General features: G+C 27.4%; 2 protein-coding genes across 4 annotated transcripts in view; both read right to left on the bottom strand.

The window, feature by feature from the left end:
• LOC134828156 (uncharacterized) overlaps positions 1–21,688 on the bottom strand; it is a 74,769-nt gene that overhangs the window by 26,933 nt on the left and 26,148 nt on the right. For 2 of the 3 annotated variants that reach the window (XM_063841143.1, XM_063841144.1), the window contains exon 3: positions 8,219–8,795. In XM_063841143.1, the coding sequence (XP_063697213.1) occupies positions 8,219–8,795 (577 nt within the window). Of the gene's footprint in view, positions 1–8,218; positions 8,796–9,647; positions 9,661–21,688 lie in introns of those variants that run through there. The other variant, XM_063841146.1, reaches the window with a different exon arrangement.
• On the bottom strand, positions 19,267–20,215 carry LOC134828109 (uncharacterized). Its single transcript, XM_063841075.1, has 2 exons — positions 20,153–20,215; positions 19,267–20,097 (listed from the first exon to the last, which is right to left on the bottom strand). Exons 1-2 carry the CDS (start codon positions 20,195–20,197, stop codon positions 19,267–19,269), a joined length of 876 nt encoding a protein of 291 aa, XP_063697145.1. The 5' UTR covers positions 20,198–20,215.

The raw sequence follows: 21,688 nt of genomic DNA, 5'->3' as shown, positions 1-21,688 counted from the left end.
ATCATTCCAACCCTGAAAGTATCTTTTAAATTAGTTGAAAGATCATTCCAACCCTGAAAATATTTTTTAGAATTAATTAAAAGATCATTCCAACCCTAAAAATATGTTTTGAAGCAATTGAAAGATCATTCCAACCCTGAAAATATTTTTTTAAATTAGTTGAAAGATCATTCCAACCCTAAAAATATTTTTTTTAAATAAGTGAAAAATAATTCCAACCCTGCGAAAATTCGTTCCCCCCTTGAACGGTAAAATTCTCTCCATAAAACCTAAAAGAAAAATTAAATGCCTTGCAAAAGTAACGCATGACGTATTCTCTATTGCCAAGCAAAAAGTCGTAAAGGCAGTAACATGATAAATTATATATGGGTCATAAATGTGACGAGCGACGAACAAACGAAACATTTACTCACTTTTTTTTCAGTTGCTGCATTGCGATGCATTTGAAACCTGCTAGAAAAGTGCAACAAAAAGTGTTTGTAAAAGAGAAAGTGTTATGAGTTGTGCAACACTGCTCACATCACGACGACTGACGACGACGACAACTTGTTGAAAAATTAGCAGAGATATGCTATCTTTGGAGCGTGCTGCTTAAAAAAAATCAAAACACGCAAAAAATTATTAATCAAAAAGAATTCGATCAAAAACGGCGACGACGACGCGACACACCTGCGTGTTATTTAAATATTTATTTATTTTTTGTGTGTGATGACCATTGTCTTGTCGGTCGTTTCGTGTCACTTTTTGGTCGTTGTTTATTGATACAAATTCATTTTTCAAATTCTTGCATGTCATTTCACTGCGAGAAGAAAACTTTATGAGAACCTTCGTTGGAGTTAAAACGCCTCCCGTGATTTTATTTCAAATTTCGTTTCATTCAAGTTTTTTCTTGTTCCCTTTTTTTCGTTCCTTGCAAAGGCAATTTATGACTAATTGACACAACAATGCTGCCAAAGCACAGCTTGATTCTCGGAATTATCATTTATTTGTTTGTTTTTGAATTCTCCATGGATGAGTGTTAGAATGAATGAATGAATTTGCATTCAAAAGAGACGAGACGAAACTTTTTTCAACTATTTCCGATTCTCATAAAATAAAAAATATCTAAAAAAATCAAGATGGAAATTTCACACCTCACGACAAACAAAACTTGTAGACACAATTTATTAGGGCGACTTTTTAAACCCGAACATCGATAAATATTAGCATTTCTTGACAAAAGACACGAAATTTTGTGGTCGCGCGTCATTCGGTAGATTGAATTACAGACACGTTAGGCGATTGTTTTGTAAGAAAGAAGGGTCATTGGTTTTGTCACTATTTTACTGTGGAAAGTTAATGTCTCGAATTTTATAAAATAATCATTTTTCATTGGATTTTGTACGAAAAAAAAATTTTACTTTGAATTAAACTTAAAATTATTTTAAAAATTTCCAATAATTTAATTAATTTCCAAAAATTATTAGGTATATTAAATTTTAAAAATTTAAAAAAAAAAATAATAAAATTAAATTAATAAAAAAAAATTTTTTTTTTCTTATTGATAATGGAAATACCAAATAAAAATATTTTTTTTTTAAATAATTTTAAAACAAAAATAATTTAAGTAAATTTAAAAAAAAATAAAAAAAATCTTATTGATAATTTTTCCATTTCTTTCAAATTAAAAATAATTTTTTATCACATTTAATTTTCATAAAAAATTAAAAATATATTTTTTTAAATAAAAATTTATCAAAATTGACAATAATAGAATTAATTTTTTATTCCAACAAAAATTAGAAATTTGAAAAAAAAAATAATAAAAATTAATTTTAAAAAATTATAAAATATATTAATTCAATTTAAATATTTTTTCAGTAAAAATGCGTGAAAATAATTTTTTAATTAATTGATTGCTCTTTCATCTTGAAAATATTTTTTTCTAATTAAATTATTTAAATTTAATTATTTTAAATATTTTTTTTAAATTTAAAAAAATCTAATTTTTGTTGGAATAAAAAATAAATTTTATTATTGTCAATTTTGATAAATTTTTATTTAAAAAAATATATTTTTAATTTTTTATGAAAATTAAATGTTATCAAAAATTATTTTTACAAATTAAATTAATTAATAATTTGAAAGAAATGGAAAAATTATCAATAAGAAATTTTTTTTATTACATTTAATTTTTATAAAAAATTAAAAATTATTTTGTTAAAAATTTATTTAAATTATTTTTGTTTAAAAAATTATTTTTTAAAAAAAAATTTAAATATTTTTTTATATTTTTTTTTTATCTCGCAAAATTTCTTACACAGAAAATTTTAAATTTTTCTACATTTTTTTTAAAAGGGCGTTGTCAAGACAAAATGTCTGGACATGTAATGCGAATTTAATCCTCTTTCGTTCTCGATTGTCCTGTAGCAAACAAACAACCCGAATAACAAAACTCAAACTTTGTTTTGATGATATGATAAAATATTCGATAGATATTCGAATTTTATGCTAAGCCTTTATTTATTCCAACATTTTACATCGCATCACGCATGCATTTTATAAAAATTATTTAAATCACGACGATGTTGTTTCAAATTTATTTTTTCATAGAAATATGATTAAAGTGAGTGAATTATGTATGAATTTAACGGCTCATTTATTTAAATCGCATCTCAATGACTTACTTATGTAAGATTAGTTGAAGGGACACGAGACCTGTGGCTCGTTAAAGCGGGTCAATGAACCGCAATTGGATTGAAAATGTCACGAATTGGGCAAGATTTGATTAAATTTTTGATTTTTGTCACTCGAAGATGATTTTTGACGAGAAATTATAAAAATTTTTGAACAAACCTTCGACTTGCTCCTCCGATGATACGAGTGATGCGGATATTTCGAGGCTTTTTCATGACTTTTGCTCAACTTTTTGATGTTCAACGCATTGCTTGAGGCGAAAATCTTCTTCGCGAAGAGATTCGTAGCTTGGTTGAGGCACTGCGGATACGAAAATCTCGCATTATTCCGTCTCGAATGCAGCAATTGTGTCGGAATTTGCTGCGTTTTGTTCCCAAAAAACTCTTCGGCGGCATTTCCATGCGAAAAATCGTTGCCAACAATTGTGCTCCGATTGAGATTCGAAATTCTCACACTTTGATTTCCATCGGCAACATTATAATTGTTATAATGATGAGGAAATCTCGGTTGTTGCTCGTACATTTGTCTCGAATTAACGGCATTCTGTACGTCAAAATGCCTCTGATTGTTGTTGTTATCGTAAAAAATGGGCGGATTGGCAACCATTCGAGCTGCTTGTTGCTGCAAATCCAAAATTTGCTTCTGATAATACCGCAAATAGTCAGCATAGGCGCTTTCAGCCCGCATTTCCGGCTCAGATTTGGTACGACGACCCGTCTCAAGGTTGTAATTGTAGATGTAAGTGTCATTTTTGGGCGTCTCATAAGCCTCGATGATGTCATGACTGCTGAAACTTCGTCGCGGGAACTGCTCCGTGGGGTAAAAATTCCTATTGAACGACGAGGCGATGTAGGAATTTCGTTGACGACGCGATTTTTCGTAAGTTTTCTTCTTTTTCTTTGGATGTTTTGTCTTTTTTAGCTTCCTAACGGCGACATTCGACTTTGGCGAGGACTTTTTTGGACTGATGCACTTGAGAAACTTCATTTTGAAGGTTTTTTTGCTATCACAGACACGCAAACGAACGAAATTTCAACGTCGAAGGCGACGTAAAGTAGCTGTTTGACAACTTTCTTTCCTATTAGTTGGTAGTTGATGAATAATTATTAACTTTTTTTTCGTTTTTGTTGCACTTCAAGCCTTTTATGGATGCGGTTATTACTTTACTACTGCCGAATCATATTGTAAAGTGTCTAATCACGGTTGATGAACTTGCGAGTGAGAAAAAAATTATAATTTAGTGGGGGAGTGTTTGTCTAAATCGGTTTTATGTGTTTTTTGAGTAATGAACGGAGTGAGTGAGAGAGCGATAAATTAGACGTGCACGTGATTTTTATCGATTTTTTTTAAGTAAAAAGCCTGCAGGTGGTTCAAGAGTCAAGGAAAAGTCTCGTTAATGAGAAAAATTATTTTTATGGCTTAAAAATTTATTAAATATCGTCTTGAATTTTTTTTGATCTTTTCAAAAATTTGTAAAAATTATTTTGAAGTTTAAATTTTTTACAAAAAAAAAAAAATCTCGAAGTCTCAAAAAGAATTTAAAATTGTCTTTAGATACAATTTCTTCAATCTAAAGTCTTTTCTAAATTTTTTAATTAAAATTTTAATAAAATTTTTTGACTTTTTGACTCTTGATTTCAAATTTTTTTTTATGAGAAACAATTTCTTAAAAAAAAGTTTTTTTAAATTTTAAAAAAAAAAATTTAAATCTTAAAAATAAAAAATTTTAAAAAATCTTAAAATTATGAAATTTTAAAAAAATTTTTTTAAAAAAATTATAAAAAAAAATTAAAAAATTTTCTGAATAAAAAATTTAAAAAATATTTTTTTAAAAATTAAAAAATTCGTTAAAAATTATCTTTAAAATGATTTTTTTGAATAAAAAGTCTCTAAATAATTTAAAAATTCATTGAAACCCGTCTTAAGGTTTAAACTTTTTGATATAAAATTTCTCAAAGGCTCAAAATTTGACTCGAATCCACAAAATTCATTAAAAATGGTCTTGAGGCTTTAATTTTTCTATAAAAAATCTCTTAATGAATAAAATTTTCCATTAAAAATTGAATAAAAATATTTTTGTGAAGATTTTGTTTTAATAAAATGTCCCTTGAGTATTTTAAAATTCATAAAATTTTAAATCAAAAATTTACTGAAACTTATTTTTAATAATAATTTTTTGAATAAAAATCTCTAAATGACACAAAAAATTAAATAAAAAAAAATTTCAATAGAAAAAAATTCATTTAAGCCCAAAGAATGACGACAATTGACTCAAAATCGATAAAAATTTTAACAAAAATTTTAATTTCTCATAAAAATTTCATCTCAAAGTCCCTTGACCTCTAATTTCTACTCAAATCATCCTCTCGCCGTGCCGTCTAATTAATTTTCTCCGCACTTTCGATCGAAACTCTCGTTCATTTGTGCCTCAAAAAACCTCCTATTGCTTCACATTTAATCTCATTGCAAAAATAATTGAACGTTAGCTCCGAGCCAGTAGTATACCTATGAATTTTCAATAAATTGTAATTTACGATTTCCCGCTCCACTAATTATTACATTTCTCGACTATAAACACATATTTTATGAACATATCAAATTCCATTTAATTTTTCTTTTTTTGCCTCACTGCGGCGTTGAGGAATGCATTTGTCGCACTTTTACTCGAACATTTTTATTTTTATTATTTTTTTTTTGTCTAATGACTTATTTTGTGACGTGTAAATGTGTCAAAATGTTGTGACTCGACCCGTTCATGCGAGTTTGAACTTCACTGATCGATACTTCGAATGGCACTAAACCAATAATTTATTTTTTTTATTTTTCATCGTCCATAATTCAATATTGTTGTTTGTGGCGAATAACAAAAAAAAAATGAGTATTAAAGAGTACGATAATTGTATTTATTTTATTTTCATTCACAAACGTTTGTTTTGTTTTTTTTTCGTTTTCGTATAATTAACTGTGACATGCGCAATTTTTTTCTTCATTTTTAAAAGATTTCACTCTTCGCAACATTTGAACTCTTGAATGGTTCAATTGATACTGCCATAATGTAAAGTTAATCGGATTTTTTTTTGTTTTTTGTTTCGTTCGTTGTTTTGTGGGTGGATTTTTTTGTTTGTTTGTGAAATCCGAAGCTGAACCGATGATTGATTAGTAATCCAATAAAATATTTTTTTTTTTGCTTTTAATTGGGTCAGAAATTTATCATAATAAAATCTGGCTTCACATGCAAAAAATAAATAAATCGGAAAAAAGACGAGCTTGATTGATTCGTACCTCAATTTGGAGCCAAAGTTGTTAATTTGAGTGATTTGTTCCACATGGGAGGATTTCTGCACGAAAATCGCTCAGTTGTAACCACAAGTCTTTATGATCATGATATGGATGGTTTAATTGAATAAATACACACATAAACAGCATAAGCGATGACTTGAACTTCAAACGATAAATAACAAATTTTGTTGTGACTAAATTTATTTACTTTTTTAATGTCGCCGCAGCCGATTTCGAGGGAAAATGCTCGTTTGTACGAGAAACATAAGAAAAATGTAAGAATTTCATCTAAAAATATTTTTAGCAATTATTAGTTTAAAAATTATTTTTTTAATTGATTTTTTTGAAAATTTATAATTTAATTAAAAAATATCTCTTTTTTTATAAAAAAAATTAGTTAAAATTAAAAAAATTAATTTAAAAAAAATTAAATTAAATTAATAATAAATTTCAATTCATCATTAAATTAAATAAAATTAATTTTTAATTAAATAAAATTAATTATTAAATTAAATAAAATTCATTTCAAAATAAATAAAATTAAAAAATTATCAGAAATAACTTTTTTAACCAGTTTAATTTGATTTTAATTTTAAAATTTCTTTATTTATTTTTTTTTTAATTTTAATTAATTAATTTTTATGCAAAATATCACAAATTAAATTTAAATATTTTGAGAATTATTTTATTAAAATAAAAAGAATTTTTACTTATTTTTTTTATTAAAAAAAAAATTGTAATTTTTTTTACTGATATTAATTTTTAGAAGTTTCAAAAAAATTAACTTTAAAAAAAATTAAATTTTAAATAAAATTAAATTTTGAGAATTTAATAAAATTATTTTTTTTTTTTTAAAGAGACAATTTTTAATTTTTTTAAAAATTAAATTTATTAAATTTAAAAAAAATTCAAATTAAAAAAAAATAAATATTTAATTTAAAAAATTTTTTAGTTTAAAAAAAAATTAATTTGATTAAATAAAATTATTAAAAAAATAATTAAATTAAAAAAAAAATATATAAAAAAAATATTAAAATTATTAAACCAGAAATTCATTAAATCAATTCAAATGTGGGCACATTCGCCATAAAAACCTTCCATCTGTTTAATTGAATATTTAAATTTATTTTTTTTCCTTTAAAAATCTCCAGATGTCAAAAATTACGCACAAAATTGATAACGACGCCCCTTTGTTGCCGATCGAGAGTGTGACGCACACGAACAAGGCGAAGCACGATGCACGTCGTTTCAAAGCGATCACGATCGAAAATCGCATGCTAATGAATCGCATCGTCAAAATGTTTCGCACGCATGGCACAATTGACTCGCACAACGCCTTGGCGGGCAAAAAACTTTCCAAATTGGAGAAAAATCAATCAGAAAGCCGAAAAATCGACAAAAAGAACGAGGAAATGTTTGAAAGAATTATTCGAGCAACACCAAATTATGAAACTGAAAAATATTTAAATGAATGGCAGAAGAAAAATTTAAAAAATATTCGACATTCTTGCAAACAAATCATCGTTTTAAAGGAATTGACGCCAAAAAATGTAAAATTTATTGAAATTCCGTTAAATTTTGGTACGAAGGAGTCAAATTTGGTATATGTTAAAGTAGCTATTGATAAAAAACCACGAGGAAGACTCATTTTTGAGCTTTTTGATGACATTGCACCGATTTGTGTGAAATATTTCCTCGAATTATTAAGCTCTAATCGCAAAATCGACATTCAATGGTAAAAAATTTAAATTTTTTTAGCTTCAAAAATTTAAAAATATTTTTTTTTAGGATATTTCCGGGAACGTATCTCCGTTTCAAGCATTCACAATCACAAATTTCACCAAAAATTGATCAAATAACTGAAAATATTGATCATTGTTCATCCCAACTAGCTGCTACAATCGCTCCTGACAAGAAAATTCACTTTGTGATCACTTTTCACGACGTTCCTCTTCCCTCAAGTCAATACGTGACATTCGGAAAAGTCGTTTACGGGTTCAAACTCTTGCGTGATATCGAAAAAATGGGTCACAAACACACGGGACACCCTTTCACGAGCGTGACGTTGCACGAAATGGGCTCAATTGTCAGATTAGAAGAGAAATCGGACAAGTGCGAAAACCGATAAACTTTTAATTTGATGCTAATCCATGAAAAAATACAAATGTGGGTCGTTAATTAACTTATTTTTCAATTTTTCAGCCTTGAATAAATTTAGAACGTGACCTTCGATTTTTTTAGAATTAAAAAAAAATCAACTTACCACAGTTTCATCTTCGATAACTTGATCGCCCAGCACTTCGATCGTCTCATTCATCGAGTAGTAAGCTCGGTTGTACTTGTCTCTCTTTGGTCTGTTTGCGCGATTGACGCGATTCGGGTCACATTTTCCCTCGGAGAACGATTGCGAACTAAAACGCTTCGCATGTTTCTTCAAAGTCCCGAAAATGCCGTCTTTTTGCGCCGGTAACGTGAACATGTTGCGATCGCGATCACGATCTTTCGAGGAACGTTTCTCCTTAGTTGGCGTAATGGCGACATCGTCAAGCGTTTTGTTGTTGTTCAAAGTGTTGGTATTGCTTCCGTTGCCGCCGTCGTTGTTGTTGATGCTACTCGTGAGCTGCGACGTCGAAGAAATTGTGTTGTAAATGCTGTTATTGTCGGTATTGTTGGTAACATTCAAGGGTTGTGTCGTGTTTTCGCTGTCGTTGTTGGTTTTTTGGCTGTTGTTGCTCAGCGTTGGAGAGCCGCTGCTTCGTTCGAGAGTCGTAGTTGTGATGGAGGAACGACTTGTGGATCTTCGATGATTGCTGTGGTTTGTAATTGCTTCAGATGTGTCTCTGAAAATAAAAAAAAATTAAAGAAAAATTGAAAATATGTTTAAAAAAATTAGATTTTTTGTTGATTTTAATAAAATAAGTTTTAAAATAAATAAATTAATTAAATTAAAATTAAAAATATTAAAATGCGCTAAAAAATAACGGTTTGAGACGAATGAAAATGATAAATTAACGCCATCTAACATTTAAAGAGATAATTAAATTTATCATTTTCATTCGTCTCAGTTGGTATTTGAATTAGCATGAAGGCAAATCGATTGAATTAGCAAGTATGGCAATTTTTAGATATGTGAACGACAGGTATTTTACAATTTCAAGTGCAATTCAGAATAATTTTCTTAGTTTTTCGTAATTTACTTAATTTTTTCTCATGCTTTTGTTAATTAATCAAGCAAATTATCAACAAAATCGTTTTGAAAAATTTTTTTTAAAAATTTCGTGACTCAAAAATCTTTTTTTTTTTAATTTAAATAGAAAAAAAAAATTATTAATTTAATTTTTCCTTCTAAAACTTTGCAGTTTTTCAGTAAAAAAAAAAAAAATAATAATTAAATTAAAAAAAAAATAAATTAAAAAAAAAATAATTTATTAATTAATTTAATAATTAATTTAAATAAAAAAAAATAAAATAAATAATCAAAATACTTATTTTTTTAAATTAATAAAAAAAAATCTTATATTTTTAGGAAAATTAAAATTAAAAAAAAATAGTTTTTCAAGATAAAATGATATTAATTTGAAAGAAAACTTCGAAAAATTATATTTGAGCAAAAAAAAATTATTAAAAATTTAAAAAAAAATATTAAATTGAATTTTTTATGGATTCCTTTCATTTCTTTCATATATTTTTACCTCAAACAATTCATGTAACGCGCAAACATCTCCTCACAACTCGCGACATGACAAAACGGATGAAACAAATTCAAATGCCTGTAGTAATAATTATTGACCTGACAACTACAGGGCAGAACTTTTTCCTGAAAACAACTCTGAGATACGTCAGGTGAAGTGTTCCATTGACGTTCTAATGTCGTTTCGAGCCATTTATCGATATTCATTCAAATTTTTTTTTTATCAAAAATATTTTCAAAAAATATCTTAAGATGTATTTATATTTTTAGCTTATCTGGAAATTTATTTATTTTTTATTTGCAAAAAACAACAAGTGTTTCGGAAAATGACGCACGTAAAAAATTCTTTTTATCACCGTGTAGCGATAAAAAATATTATTTTTTAAAAATCGACGGATCTGGAATTGTTTGATTTTCAACGTCAAGCGTGTTTTTCTCGTTGAATGAGAATTGACTTGACTACAGCCCAAAATATAAATAAAATTTGTTTCAATTTCAATTTTTTGATCACTAAATTTTTGATTTATGTTCACTTCCTATTTACACTTTCCGATCGTTTAAATATTTTTTTTCTCACACTCTTTTATTATTATTTTTGTTTTAATAAAAAATTGTTCTATTTAATTTTATGACTTTTTTCAATGCAAATCGAAAATTTTTGTTTGTAATGTGGTTCAGTTCATTCATTTACTAAACACAAAAGTTGACGGAAATTTCATTGAGTAAAATCCTATAAAACGTTCTTTTGACGTCTTTTGATGCCTCAATTTGTGTTTTTGTGAGTGAGTGGTCAATGAGAGCAGACAAAATTGTTTGAGAAAGATTTAATTTTAGATTCATGAATTTTTTGCAAACAAGAGAAAAAGAGCACATATACATACGAAAAATGCGTATCCAAATGGAAAACTCACATTTGAATCTTTTGATGTGGTTGATAATTTTTTTTAAGGTTTTTAATTACTTTGGCATTTTATTTTTGTTTAAATAAAAAAAATTCTTATGATAAAATTTAGAAAAAAAAATTTAAATATTCTGATTTTTTCCATTAATTGAGTTAAATTTAAATTTATTAATTTATTTTATTTTTAATTTTTTAAAAAAAATTAATTTAATTTATCAAAAATGTTTTAGCAATTTTTTTAAAATTTTTTCAATATTTTACTTGTTTTTATTAAACAAAGAGGATGAAAAAAATATTAACTCAATGGGTACATTTAAATATTTTTTTAATAACCTACGATTTTTCAAAATATTTTGTAGTTTAAATAGACTTTTTAGAATTTTTGAATTTTTTTGAACATAAAATATGTCAATTTTTTAAGCAAATTAACAATAAATTTATACATATATATTTTTTTAAATCTGTTAAAAATCCAAATTTGTATGAAAATTTCAAGTGTTAGATTTTTTCGAACTTTCATTTCGAAAAATCATTTTAAAACTGAAATTTTTTTTAATTGAAAAATTTCTTTTAAAAAAAATTAAAAAAATTCAAATATTTAAAAAATTTAAAAATTAAAAAAAAAAACTAAAAAAATTAAAAAAATTTAAAAATTTTTAAAAGACTTTATTTTTTAAATAACTTTGAATTAAATATACTTTGAATTAAAAAATAAAATCTTTTAAAAATTTTTAATTTTTTTAAAATTTTTTAAGTTTTTAATTTTTTTTTAATTTTTAAATATTTTTAAATTTTTTTAAAAGAAATTTTTCAATTAAAAAAAAATCAGTTTTAAATGACCTTCGAATTTTTAAACATAAAAAAAATCAAATATATATTTTTTTATTTTCAAATGTTTTAGCTCAAAAATTTTGTTGTCAAGTAAAAAAAATAATATTTTCGATAAATTCGAAACTTTGGAAGGCATCGCGTTGCCAATCGAGCGATATTTGCGCAAGTGTTTCGAAATGTTTCGAACGTTAATAAAATTTCGGATAAAAATTAGTAACGTAGTTAAAAGTATATCATTCTGCTTTTGAAACTTCTTGAGATCAAAAGATAATAATGAAGGCAGTTTTTTGCTTGTTACTTGTCGCCCTGTTCAAGGTAAAATTTCAACGTTTTTCATTCAACCAATTTTTTTTGCATTGTTTATTTTTACAGGGAACAAATGGCGACGATCCTCTCCAAAATTTAATCAACGCCGAGCAATCCAACTATGACGCGAGAATACCGGAGATCGATTATACCATTCCCGATTTCACAAACACAGTCGAAGAGAGATATTCCAGCGTCAAGAGTTCTGTTTTGAATTCAGGTGACTTTGACTTGATCTGTCATCTCAACTCGCAACACAGCTATCATGATTGGTACTCTGAAGTTTCGGCCCAATGTGCAGTTGAACGTGCCGCTGCTATCGCAAACTCGACATTCTGGCACGAAAAATTTGTCGCTGAAGTGCCCGAGCTTCGTGATTTGTTCAACGCAGCTGTTGCCGTTATTGCTAGCAGATCAGAGTGCACGGCCGCCGATAAAACCCAATACCATGATCAATTGCAAGTAAAGGTTGAGTCGTTGCACAGCTACTTTCACCAACTTTCCGTTGTTCTTTCGCACGGAGATGCCGCCGTGCCTTATGAAATTCTCTACGGATTCCATTATTCGCTTGAATCGATCTTTGCCGGAGTTCAAAATCCCAATTTCGATGCCATGACTGCTCTCACTAACGTAAGTTGACATTTTTAAACATTTTTTTTTTAATTTTTATTTAAAAAAAAAAATTTTTTTTAGGCTGAAATGCGTCATTTGACCATGGATCGCTTGACTGTTCTTGATGCCTGCAAATATGCCAGATGGTACATTGAGAGTAACATTTATGCCCAATACACCAATTGCTTGGATAGAGTTCGTTCCATACTCGAGAAGGAAGTAGCACGAGGTGCTTACTTGTATACTTGTACCGGAGTTTAGATGAATAAGTTTTATTTTTATGGGGACCAAAAATCTTATTTAATTAAGGAAATAATAAATTTATACTGGAAAAGTTCATTAAAAAAGTTATTTTTTTATTATTTTGTCAAAAATTTTATTTTTTTGTATTTTTAAAATTTTCACAAAATCTATAGGTTCAAAATAGTAAAAAAAATATTTTTTTATTATAAAATTTTATTTATATTAAAAATTTTTTTTTTAATATTTTAAAAAATTATTTTAAAAAATTCTAATTTTTTTTAAATTGTTTCTGCTTGATTAAATTGATATTTGTTTTACAATTATAATTAAAAAAATTAATTAAAAAATTTCAAATATAATTATCTAATTAATTTTATTAAACATTATTTAAAAAATTCAAAATTTCTATTTAAATGTTTTAAAATTTAAATTTTTTATTCAAATCAAATTGAATAAAATTAATTATTAAAATAATTTATAATTAATAGGCAATAATAATTTCTATTTTAATTTTTTTTGAACTATATCTTTATTAATTTAAATGTTCATTATTTAATTAATATTTCATAAAATTTAATTTTATTAAAAATATTTTTATTAAATTTAAAAAATTAATTTTATTGTTTTTTAGTAATTCAGTATTTAAATATACCTCATTAATAATAATATTTAAATAATTTTAATTTATTAAAATATTTTTGTTGATATTTATAATAATTTTTTTTTTTTAAATTTTAATAAAATAATTGATAAAATATGATAATTTAATTTTAAAAAAAAGATATTTATTATAATTATAAAAAAAATAAATAAATAAATAAAAAAATATAATAAAAAAAATAATAATATAGAAAGAAATTGAAAATCAGGAAAATAATAATTTTTAATCAATTATTTATTCAATTAAAAAATTTAATTATAATTTAAAAAAAAAATATTTAATAAAATTTAATAATTATATTTTATTAAATAAATTATAACGAATTTCAAAAAAAAATTGAAAAATAAAAAAAAAATTGTGAAAATAAAAAATTTTTTTAAAGAAAAAAAAAATAATAAGAAGTATAAGTTAAACGGGGACTTTATTTATAAAATCTAGAAAAGCTTAATTAACATCTTGAATAATTAATTATTTATGTTTATGCAGAGCATGCAACAGTGTGAACTTCTTGCATGTTTTTAATCAACTTTTTGCGTTGACTGTTCAAGAACAACATGGTTGAAACATGGAATTGCCACGATTGTGCACGTCCCCAGTTATTGTGTTGCTTCAAGTTCAAATCACGACGCGTGTACAAAATGCCTTCCAAGTCATTGACAGCATTGCATGGATCATTGTCAAAAATGGCAGTCTGGTACATCATCAAGAACGCATTGATGGTATCAACGTTGACAATTGGCCCGTATGCTTGTGTAGCTTGCATTGCACCTTGAAACTCATTGTGAAAAGCTTGATGCAATTCCATGATAGCGGCACTTGCGTAAACGTCAAAATCGGTATCTGTGCATTCGGGACGACGATCAAACTCCTTCTTGGCCAAATTGAGAGCGGCATTGAATTCGCACAAGAAAGCGCCGAAAGATTGACTCATTGCGCTGCCGTTGTTGCGATTCCAGGCTTTGTATTGCTCATTCATCTGCACGGCGCTTTTCGCAAAATCCATGTAACGTTCGCGATGATGGATAACATGACGAGTCATATGAGCTTTGAGCTCCGCATCCCATTCGGTATTCTGTTCAATAGGTACGGCAGTATTTTCGAAACCATCAAGGAAAACGACAAAGTGACTCAAAGCATCGTCGTAAAAATGTTCCTCTGGATGACGATCACTTACACCGTAACCCAATTCAATGCCTTCAGCAATTAGAGCTAACTCGGGATGATCAAATTTGCAAGTGTCACATATGCCACTCGCGTCAATTCCCTTCAGAAAAAAATTAATTGTTTATTTTTATCTTTTGAACTGCGAGAAAATTTCTTACCGCGAACAGAGCGCAAAATGCAAATAAAACGAAAAACTTCATCTTCAATCTTTATCTTGTGACGGAATAACCGAAAATGATTCCCTCGCTACAATAAACGATGGTTTTTATTACAATTTTTTTCATCTACACTTGTTCTACGCACGCCGACGATCGAAAACCCGAACCTGACAACAGAATAGCGAAACTTCAGCTTAATTTTTTCTCCGTTTTTGAGACAAACTGTTCAAATATTAATTTTATTGAAAAAATATTTTTGATCGAAAAGTTGCCAACGAAGCAGAATTTAAGGAGAATAAAATTATTGACGATAACAAGATGGAAAAGCAAATATTTTTGTCGAATTTTTGAGTTTTTGCGAAGTAACGAAAAGTTCTTTGAAATGTTGCTAAGAGAAATCGTTTTTGTCAAAATTTTTCTGAAAAACATTTTAAACAAAATTTATTATTGAACTTTTTGGAGAAAATTTTCAGATTTTTAAAATTTTTCAATTAAAAGTTTGAATTTAAAAATGCGACTAAAATCAGAAAAAATCGAAAACAAATAATTTGATGCATTAAATTTATAAAAAATTTTTTTTTTTAATTTTTTTAATTTTAAATTTTTTATTTTTTTAAATTTTAATTTTTTTCTTTTTGTTAAAAAAGTTTTTTTAAAATTAAATAAAATAAGCCAAATTAAATTTTTTAATTTTTTAAAACGCAAATTTTTATACTAATTTCATAATTATTTTTCATTAAATTGTTTTTTTTAAGCTCATCGTCAACAATTTTTCGATGAATCTTATTAAAAAAAATTTAATAATTTTTTTTAAAGTTTTTTAAAATTTCATCTGTCAATTATCAGAAAATAAAAATTAGGATTTTTTTTTTATTCTTTGCAAAATATTTCAATACAAAATGACACATTAAATGATATATTTTTCGTTTTTTTCAGATTTTAAGCCCAAAAATTGAAATATTTTAATTTTTAAAAAACTAAAAAATTAATTAGTTTATTTAATTTAATTTTTTAATTTTAAATTTAATAAAAAAATTAATTTTATTTATTTTTTTTTTAATTTTTTACTTTATTTTATTAAATAATTTATTTTATTTAAATTTAATTAAATAAATTGATTTTAATTAAATTAATGAAATCCTATATTTTAAGCAAAAATTTCGAAAAAATTTATTCTGAGTGAATTTTCTTAAAAAAAATAATAAAAAAATATAAAAAAATTTAAAAAATAATAAAAAAGATAAAAAAAAAAGAAAAAATTCTAAAAAATATTTTTTTATGGGGACTTTATTGATTAATTAATTATTTACGTAAATCTAGAAAAGTTCCAAAAAAATCGTTAATGTTCACCAATGATCATAGCTCGAACATTCGCGTGTCTCTCCCATTTTAATAACTTCAACAAACCAATTTCGACGTTCAGCAAAACAATAAATCATATCGCCATTTACCAATCCATACAAAGTCTCACTTAAAAGCGCCAATTCCTTATTCGCAAGAGCGCCATGAACTTCAAAATACTTTTCAGCTCTCCTCAATGCCCTCAGTCTACTTTGCTCCGTATTGAACGGCAAGTTAAACACATAATGAAAATGCGGCATAATAAAATCCTCCACGAAGGTAGACATGTACTGCAACGCTTCGCTAAAACGCGACAAATGCCAATGCATTTTATAGATATTTAACTGAATTGTCTCGTGAATGTACATGTGAAGGTCACTTGTACCGCATGCGGGTCGCGTTAACATCAGCGAATGACCCATTTTGAGCGCCGAATCAAACTCGCACATCAAAGTCTTCATATTGTCCATGAAAAGGGTGAAATTTCGCCGAAACATGTCTTTGTGATGTTCCACAGAACGCATTGTTGAGTCAAAAAATGCTTGATAACCTTCGCGATATTGTATGAGATGTCGTTCAATTGTCTCGCGATCCGCCGGGGAAAGATGATCTCCGAGTCCCTGTTCGAAAAAATCTTTGTAATTCCACTGAGCACGTTCGTACTCCCAATTGGGGAAGACAAGTTCGTAGCTGGAAGTGTGTGGATTCTTCCATCCAAAGTCATTTTTCAACGAGAGCCATTGTTGTTTCACTTCTGTAAAATGAAATTCGCACTTGGAAGAGGCATTCTGAAAAAATTTTTAATTTTTTTTAATGGAAATTTATAAAAATTTAAAAGGAACTTACTGCAACTGCAGCGAAAAACGCAAAAATTACGAAGAAAATCTTCATGTTGCACTTTATTCCTTTTGGAAGTCAAGCTTTGAATGATTCTCCTGAAAGACACGTCGCCCGTTCTTATACATTTTTTGAGTTTATTCACGATAAACAATCGAACATGACAACAATACACGAGAACTACTATTCAAATATTTTTCGCACTCGAAAAAAAATTCAAACATTTGTTAAAATAATTACGCGCAAAAAAAATTTTTTTTAATTAAAAAAAAAAATTAAATTTATGGGGACTTTATTTTAAAAATTAAAAAAAAAATCTGGAAAAGTTTTTTTTCAGAAGGATCAAGGATTATTTTGGCATTCAAAAGTCTTCGCTGACTCGAGAATCGTGTGCAATTGACGTCTCATTTCCGCCATTTCCAAAATGTGAAGCGAGCTGATCTGCATTTCCATCGACTCACGCATCGAATTCAACTGTTTCGTCAGTAATTGGTCATGTGCCTCAAAATAAACTTCCTCTGCGCGTTTCAAGGCCAAAAGTGGATCATGCTTGTCCATTAGGAGAGTGTAGAACATCGGTTCCCAGTTTGTCATCATTTGGTTATTGACGTAGTTGTGATTGTACATTTGCATAAAACTCAATTTTTCGAAAAATTTCTCCAAATGGGTCACAAAACGCACAATATGATCATCAAAAAAGGTATTAACGTCATTTTCTCCGCATTCTGGGCGATTTAACATGAGATGCTTGGCATTTTGGAATGTTTCGTCATATTCGCATGAAAGGGTATCGATGCTTTCCATCATTAAGCTTATATTTCCCTTTAAATGACTTTTGAGTTGTTGCATTTTCCGTAAGTATCCTTGGGGATAACTCGAGTAATTTTGACGAACTTCAATGACGTGCTGTTTAATGGCGGCATACGTTTCATCTGAAAATTCGAATTGATTTGTCTTTAAATAATCGCCGAGATATCTTCCGATCGGGCGGTTATATTCGTATTCCCAGTAGGGAAAAATCATCTCAAAAATGTCGTGATAGTAATGGATGCCATCGTAGTTTGATTCGAACAAGTAAAGGTGAGTGTGTAATTGGTGTGTTCGATAAACGCATGAATCGATGTCGAATAAGGCAGTAACTGACTGAAAAAAATAATTTTTTTTTCAATTTTAAAGGATTTCATGTGAAAGAAGGTCAACTTACTGCAAAAGTGACTCCGAATGCAAAAATCAAAGTAAAAATCTTCATGTTGCACTTTTATTCCTTTTGGAAGTCAAGTTTTGAATGATTCTCCTGTAAGATACGTCCTCTGTTCTTATACAGTTTTTAAGTTTATTCATGATAAACATTCGAACATGACAACAGCGTACGAGAGATATCGTCAACTATCCAAATATTTTTCGCGATCGAAAAAAAATTAAACATTTGTGAAAATATTACGCGCAATTTTTTTTTAAATGATATTTTGAAGATAAAAAAATTATTATTTAATTTTATTTTTTTTTTAATTATTTTTTATTCTATTTTATTTTAATGTTATTTAATTTAATTTTAATTTATTTAATTTTATTTAATACAAATTTTGATAGGTTTCAAAACACGTTTCAAGCAAAATTTTTATTAAAAAAAAATAATTATTTATTGTCAATTTATTTTCCTTCATGAAGTGTTTTTTTGATATTTTTTTCATATTTTTAATATTTTATGAAAATAATTCATTTTAATAAATTTTGTGTTGATTTTTACTTAAAAAAATTTATTTTTGCCATTTTTTTTCTTTAAAAAATGAAAAAAGTTTATTTAAATAAATTTGGAAGATTTGTCCCAAAAAAAATGAAAAAAAAATTTTTTTTTTCTATTTTTTTTTAATTTAAAAAAAATTAATTTAAATAAATTTGATTTTTTTGCTATTTTTTTCTTAAAAAAACAATTTTAAAAAAATATTAAATCTTAAGGTTGATTCAAAAAATTAAAAAAAAAAATGATGAAAACAACAAAATATAAAATTCCGCCATTTTTAAAAAAATTTTGATCTTTCCATTTTTTTAATAGATCAAACCAATTGTGTTAATATCAATAAATATCTTCACATTGAACTCTTTAGCGATGCTATGAACTGTATTTATTAATTCACGAAAACTAAATGAGGATTTAAAAATGATTTTTCGTGTAAAAATTGATCTTACTGATCACGATTTTGGCGGGAAAAATGACAGATCAAATAAAAATTTGAAAAAAATCACCCACAAAATATTTTTAAGCCTTAAATATCACGTTCTACTTTAAAAATTACAAAATAAAAGTTTAGAACAAAAAACCGTCAAAATTAGGCAAATATAAAAATTTTTTGTTTCAAGGTTATTCAAATATGAAAAAAAATTATATCGAAATATTTTCAAAGAAACGAAAGAAAAATTCTCCTCAAAACAAAAAAATGGAGATTTAGCTTCAAAAAATAACAAGATACTCTAAATTTCTTGTGAAATGTAAAAATTTAGACAAGTTATTTTATTTATGGGGACTTTATTTAACTAGAAAAGCATTAAAATAGTTTTTTATGTTATTTTAAAAATAGCGATATGGATCGACGCATTCTTGTGTTGCGGCATTATTGATGATATCCGGCAAGCGTGATCGTATCTCATTGAGCTCCATGATTCCCTTTGTGGTAGTATACCATTCGATAGCGGTACGGAAGTTATCCAATTGTTTGGACAACAAAATATTCTTCGACTCGAAGTAAATAGCTTCGGAGGACTTCAATGATTCAACGGGATTGTCTTTGTTGTATGTGCTGTCATAAAGGAAGTTTTGCCAATCCCACATGAATGACTCATCGATGTAATAGTAATAATGCATGTACATACTATTTCTGAAATTCTCGAAAAAGTCTTGCAAGGATTGCGCAAAGGCCTGAGCGTGATTTGAGAGATATTGTCTCATGTCTTCACTTCCGCATTCCATGCGACTCATCATGATTTCGCGTGCCATGGCAAGAGTTCCATCCATTTCGCAAACCAATGCATCGATGCTGTGCATTACCACGCTAAGGTTTCGGTAGATATTTTCACGGGTGTCTTGCAATTTACGGATACCTCCGATATGGAAGGCTGTGTAGTTTTGACGGACATGTACGACATGCGTTACCAAAGCTTTATGATGCTCCTCAGACCATCCATAATGATTTTCGACAACACTTTCTCCGAGATGATTATACATACCGTGATAATGCTCCCAATAGGGAAACATGCTTTCCGCTAATGGATGGTGCACGTAATAGTAGTTGGAGCCTCCTGGTCCGTAATTATGGTAAACATCGTAAAAATATTCATGGAGTTCTCCTGTCCGGATGGTACATGATTCAGTATTGAATGCTATTTGGGATGCATTGCAAGTCTAAAGAATGGAGAATTAAAGCAACAACTTTCAAGCATCAGGTTTAAGAACTTACGGCAGTGAACGCACAAAGTGCGAATAACAAAACTATAATCTTCATTTTTTTTTGCTACCAATCTTTGTCGTATGACAGAAGACGTTCAAATGAAGCGTTAATATTGTGTTTATTCTCTTATAATGTTGCCGCTACAGCTACAGAACAGATGCTGACGATCTATCGTGACAACAACGACGAAAAAATACGAAGGAAAAAGCAACGTCGATACGAAAAATCTGTTCAAACATTGAGAGAATATTTTTATCAATTCGTATTTTAGGAACAGTTGTTCTAACAGTTTTGCCAAAAACTAAGTATTCGATCGATGTAACTGAGCTGAATCGTAACACGTGTCAAAAAAGATGTTTCAAAAAATAGATAAAAATCTCAAATCTACGAAACGAACTTCAAGATCTATTAAAGACGATTCAAAACTGATTCCAAGCAAAGATCTCGAAACAATTTCGTTAAGTGGTTGAAAACAGGTTTGTATAATATAGATCAAAACCAAAAAAAGATTTGATCTTTTTTGAGGCGACAGATCAGATCTGATGATCAGATCAGATGATTTGATATGCAAATCTAATCAAAAAATTTTCAACCCTTAACTTTTTTGATTTGATATGATCTTATTTTAATTTAAATCAATTTTAGATCAAATTAACTCAAAATAAGTTAAGGGTTGAAAATTTTTTTGATTAGATTTGCAAATCAGATCAAAATTCAAATCTTTTATTTGATCTGAGGCATGCAAAATAGATCAGATCATGATTTGATTTTTAGATCATTGATCTAGATTATACAAGCTTGCTTCAAGATCTATTAAAGAAGGTTCAAAACTGAAAACTGATTCCAACCAAAGATCTCGAAACGATTCTGGTTGAAAACAATGAATCATCTTGAAAACACATTTTAAGAACAAAAACTCAATTTTATCGCTATGCGCAAATTCATTGACGTAAGTTGGAACAGTTGTGTCAACCTATCGATCATTCGACAATAACAAAGAAAATTCCTTAGCAACTTAAATTCACAACAAAAAAAAAAGTTATTTTCGTCGAAAGTACAGTTGCTCAAACAGATGACGGAAGCTGAAAAAAACTGACAAAAACAAGTTAAAATGAGTTGGAGACAACAATATGAAGAATATGCTCTTGACGATAATAACAAAAGGTATTCGAGAAATTTCATGATTCAACTGTGAAGATGCATTATTAAGTGAATAGATCTCCATGAAAATTTATTCCAATCAACATTTCATCGAAAAATAAATGGCATGAGATTTTTTGATGGTTTTGTGTTAGTTAAGCCTAAAGTAGTCCAAAAAACCTAAATTTTGAATTCTAGAATGAACTTCAGTGTTTCTATGCATTTTTAGTGAGATTGGATATGTCAAAGAGGTACTTGAATATAAACCATCAAACTGTCATGAATTGAGATTTTGATGTTTTGTCTGAAAAATGGAAAAATTATTTAAAAAATGATGAAATATCTCGAAATATGAACAGAAGCGTTTCAGTGACAACTGAGTTAACAACAATAAATTGCGAGTTA

This window comes from Culicoides brevitarsis, chromosome 1 (genome assembly GCF_036172545.1).
Source record: "Culicoides brevitarsis isolate CSIRO-B50_1 chromosome 1, AGI_CSIRO_Cbre_v1, whole genome shotgun sequence".
NCBI classification, from domain to species: Eukaryota; Metazoa; Arthropoda; class Insecta; order Diptera; family Ceratopogonidae; genus Culicoides; species Culicoides brevitarsis.
The sequence above is the reverse complement of the archived record's forward strand: the minus strand, read 5'-3'. Positions and strand labels throughout refer to the sequence as shown.

Excerpts from the sequence above, each read along its gene's own strand:
- LOC134828109 (XM_063841075.1), bottom strand. The coding sequence starts at position 20,197 with ATGAAGATTATAGTTTTGTTATTCGCACTTTGTGCGTTCACTGCC. Across the intron at positions 20,098-20,152 it reads CACTTTGTGCGTTCACTGCC|ACTTGCAATGCATCCCAAAT; the intron begins GTAAGTTCTTAA and ends TCCATTCTTTAG.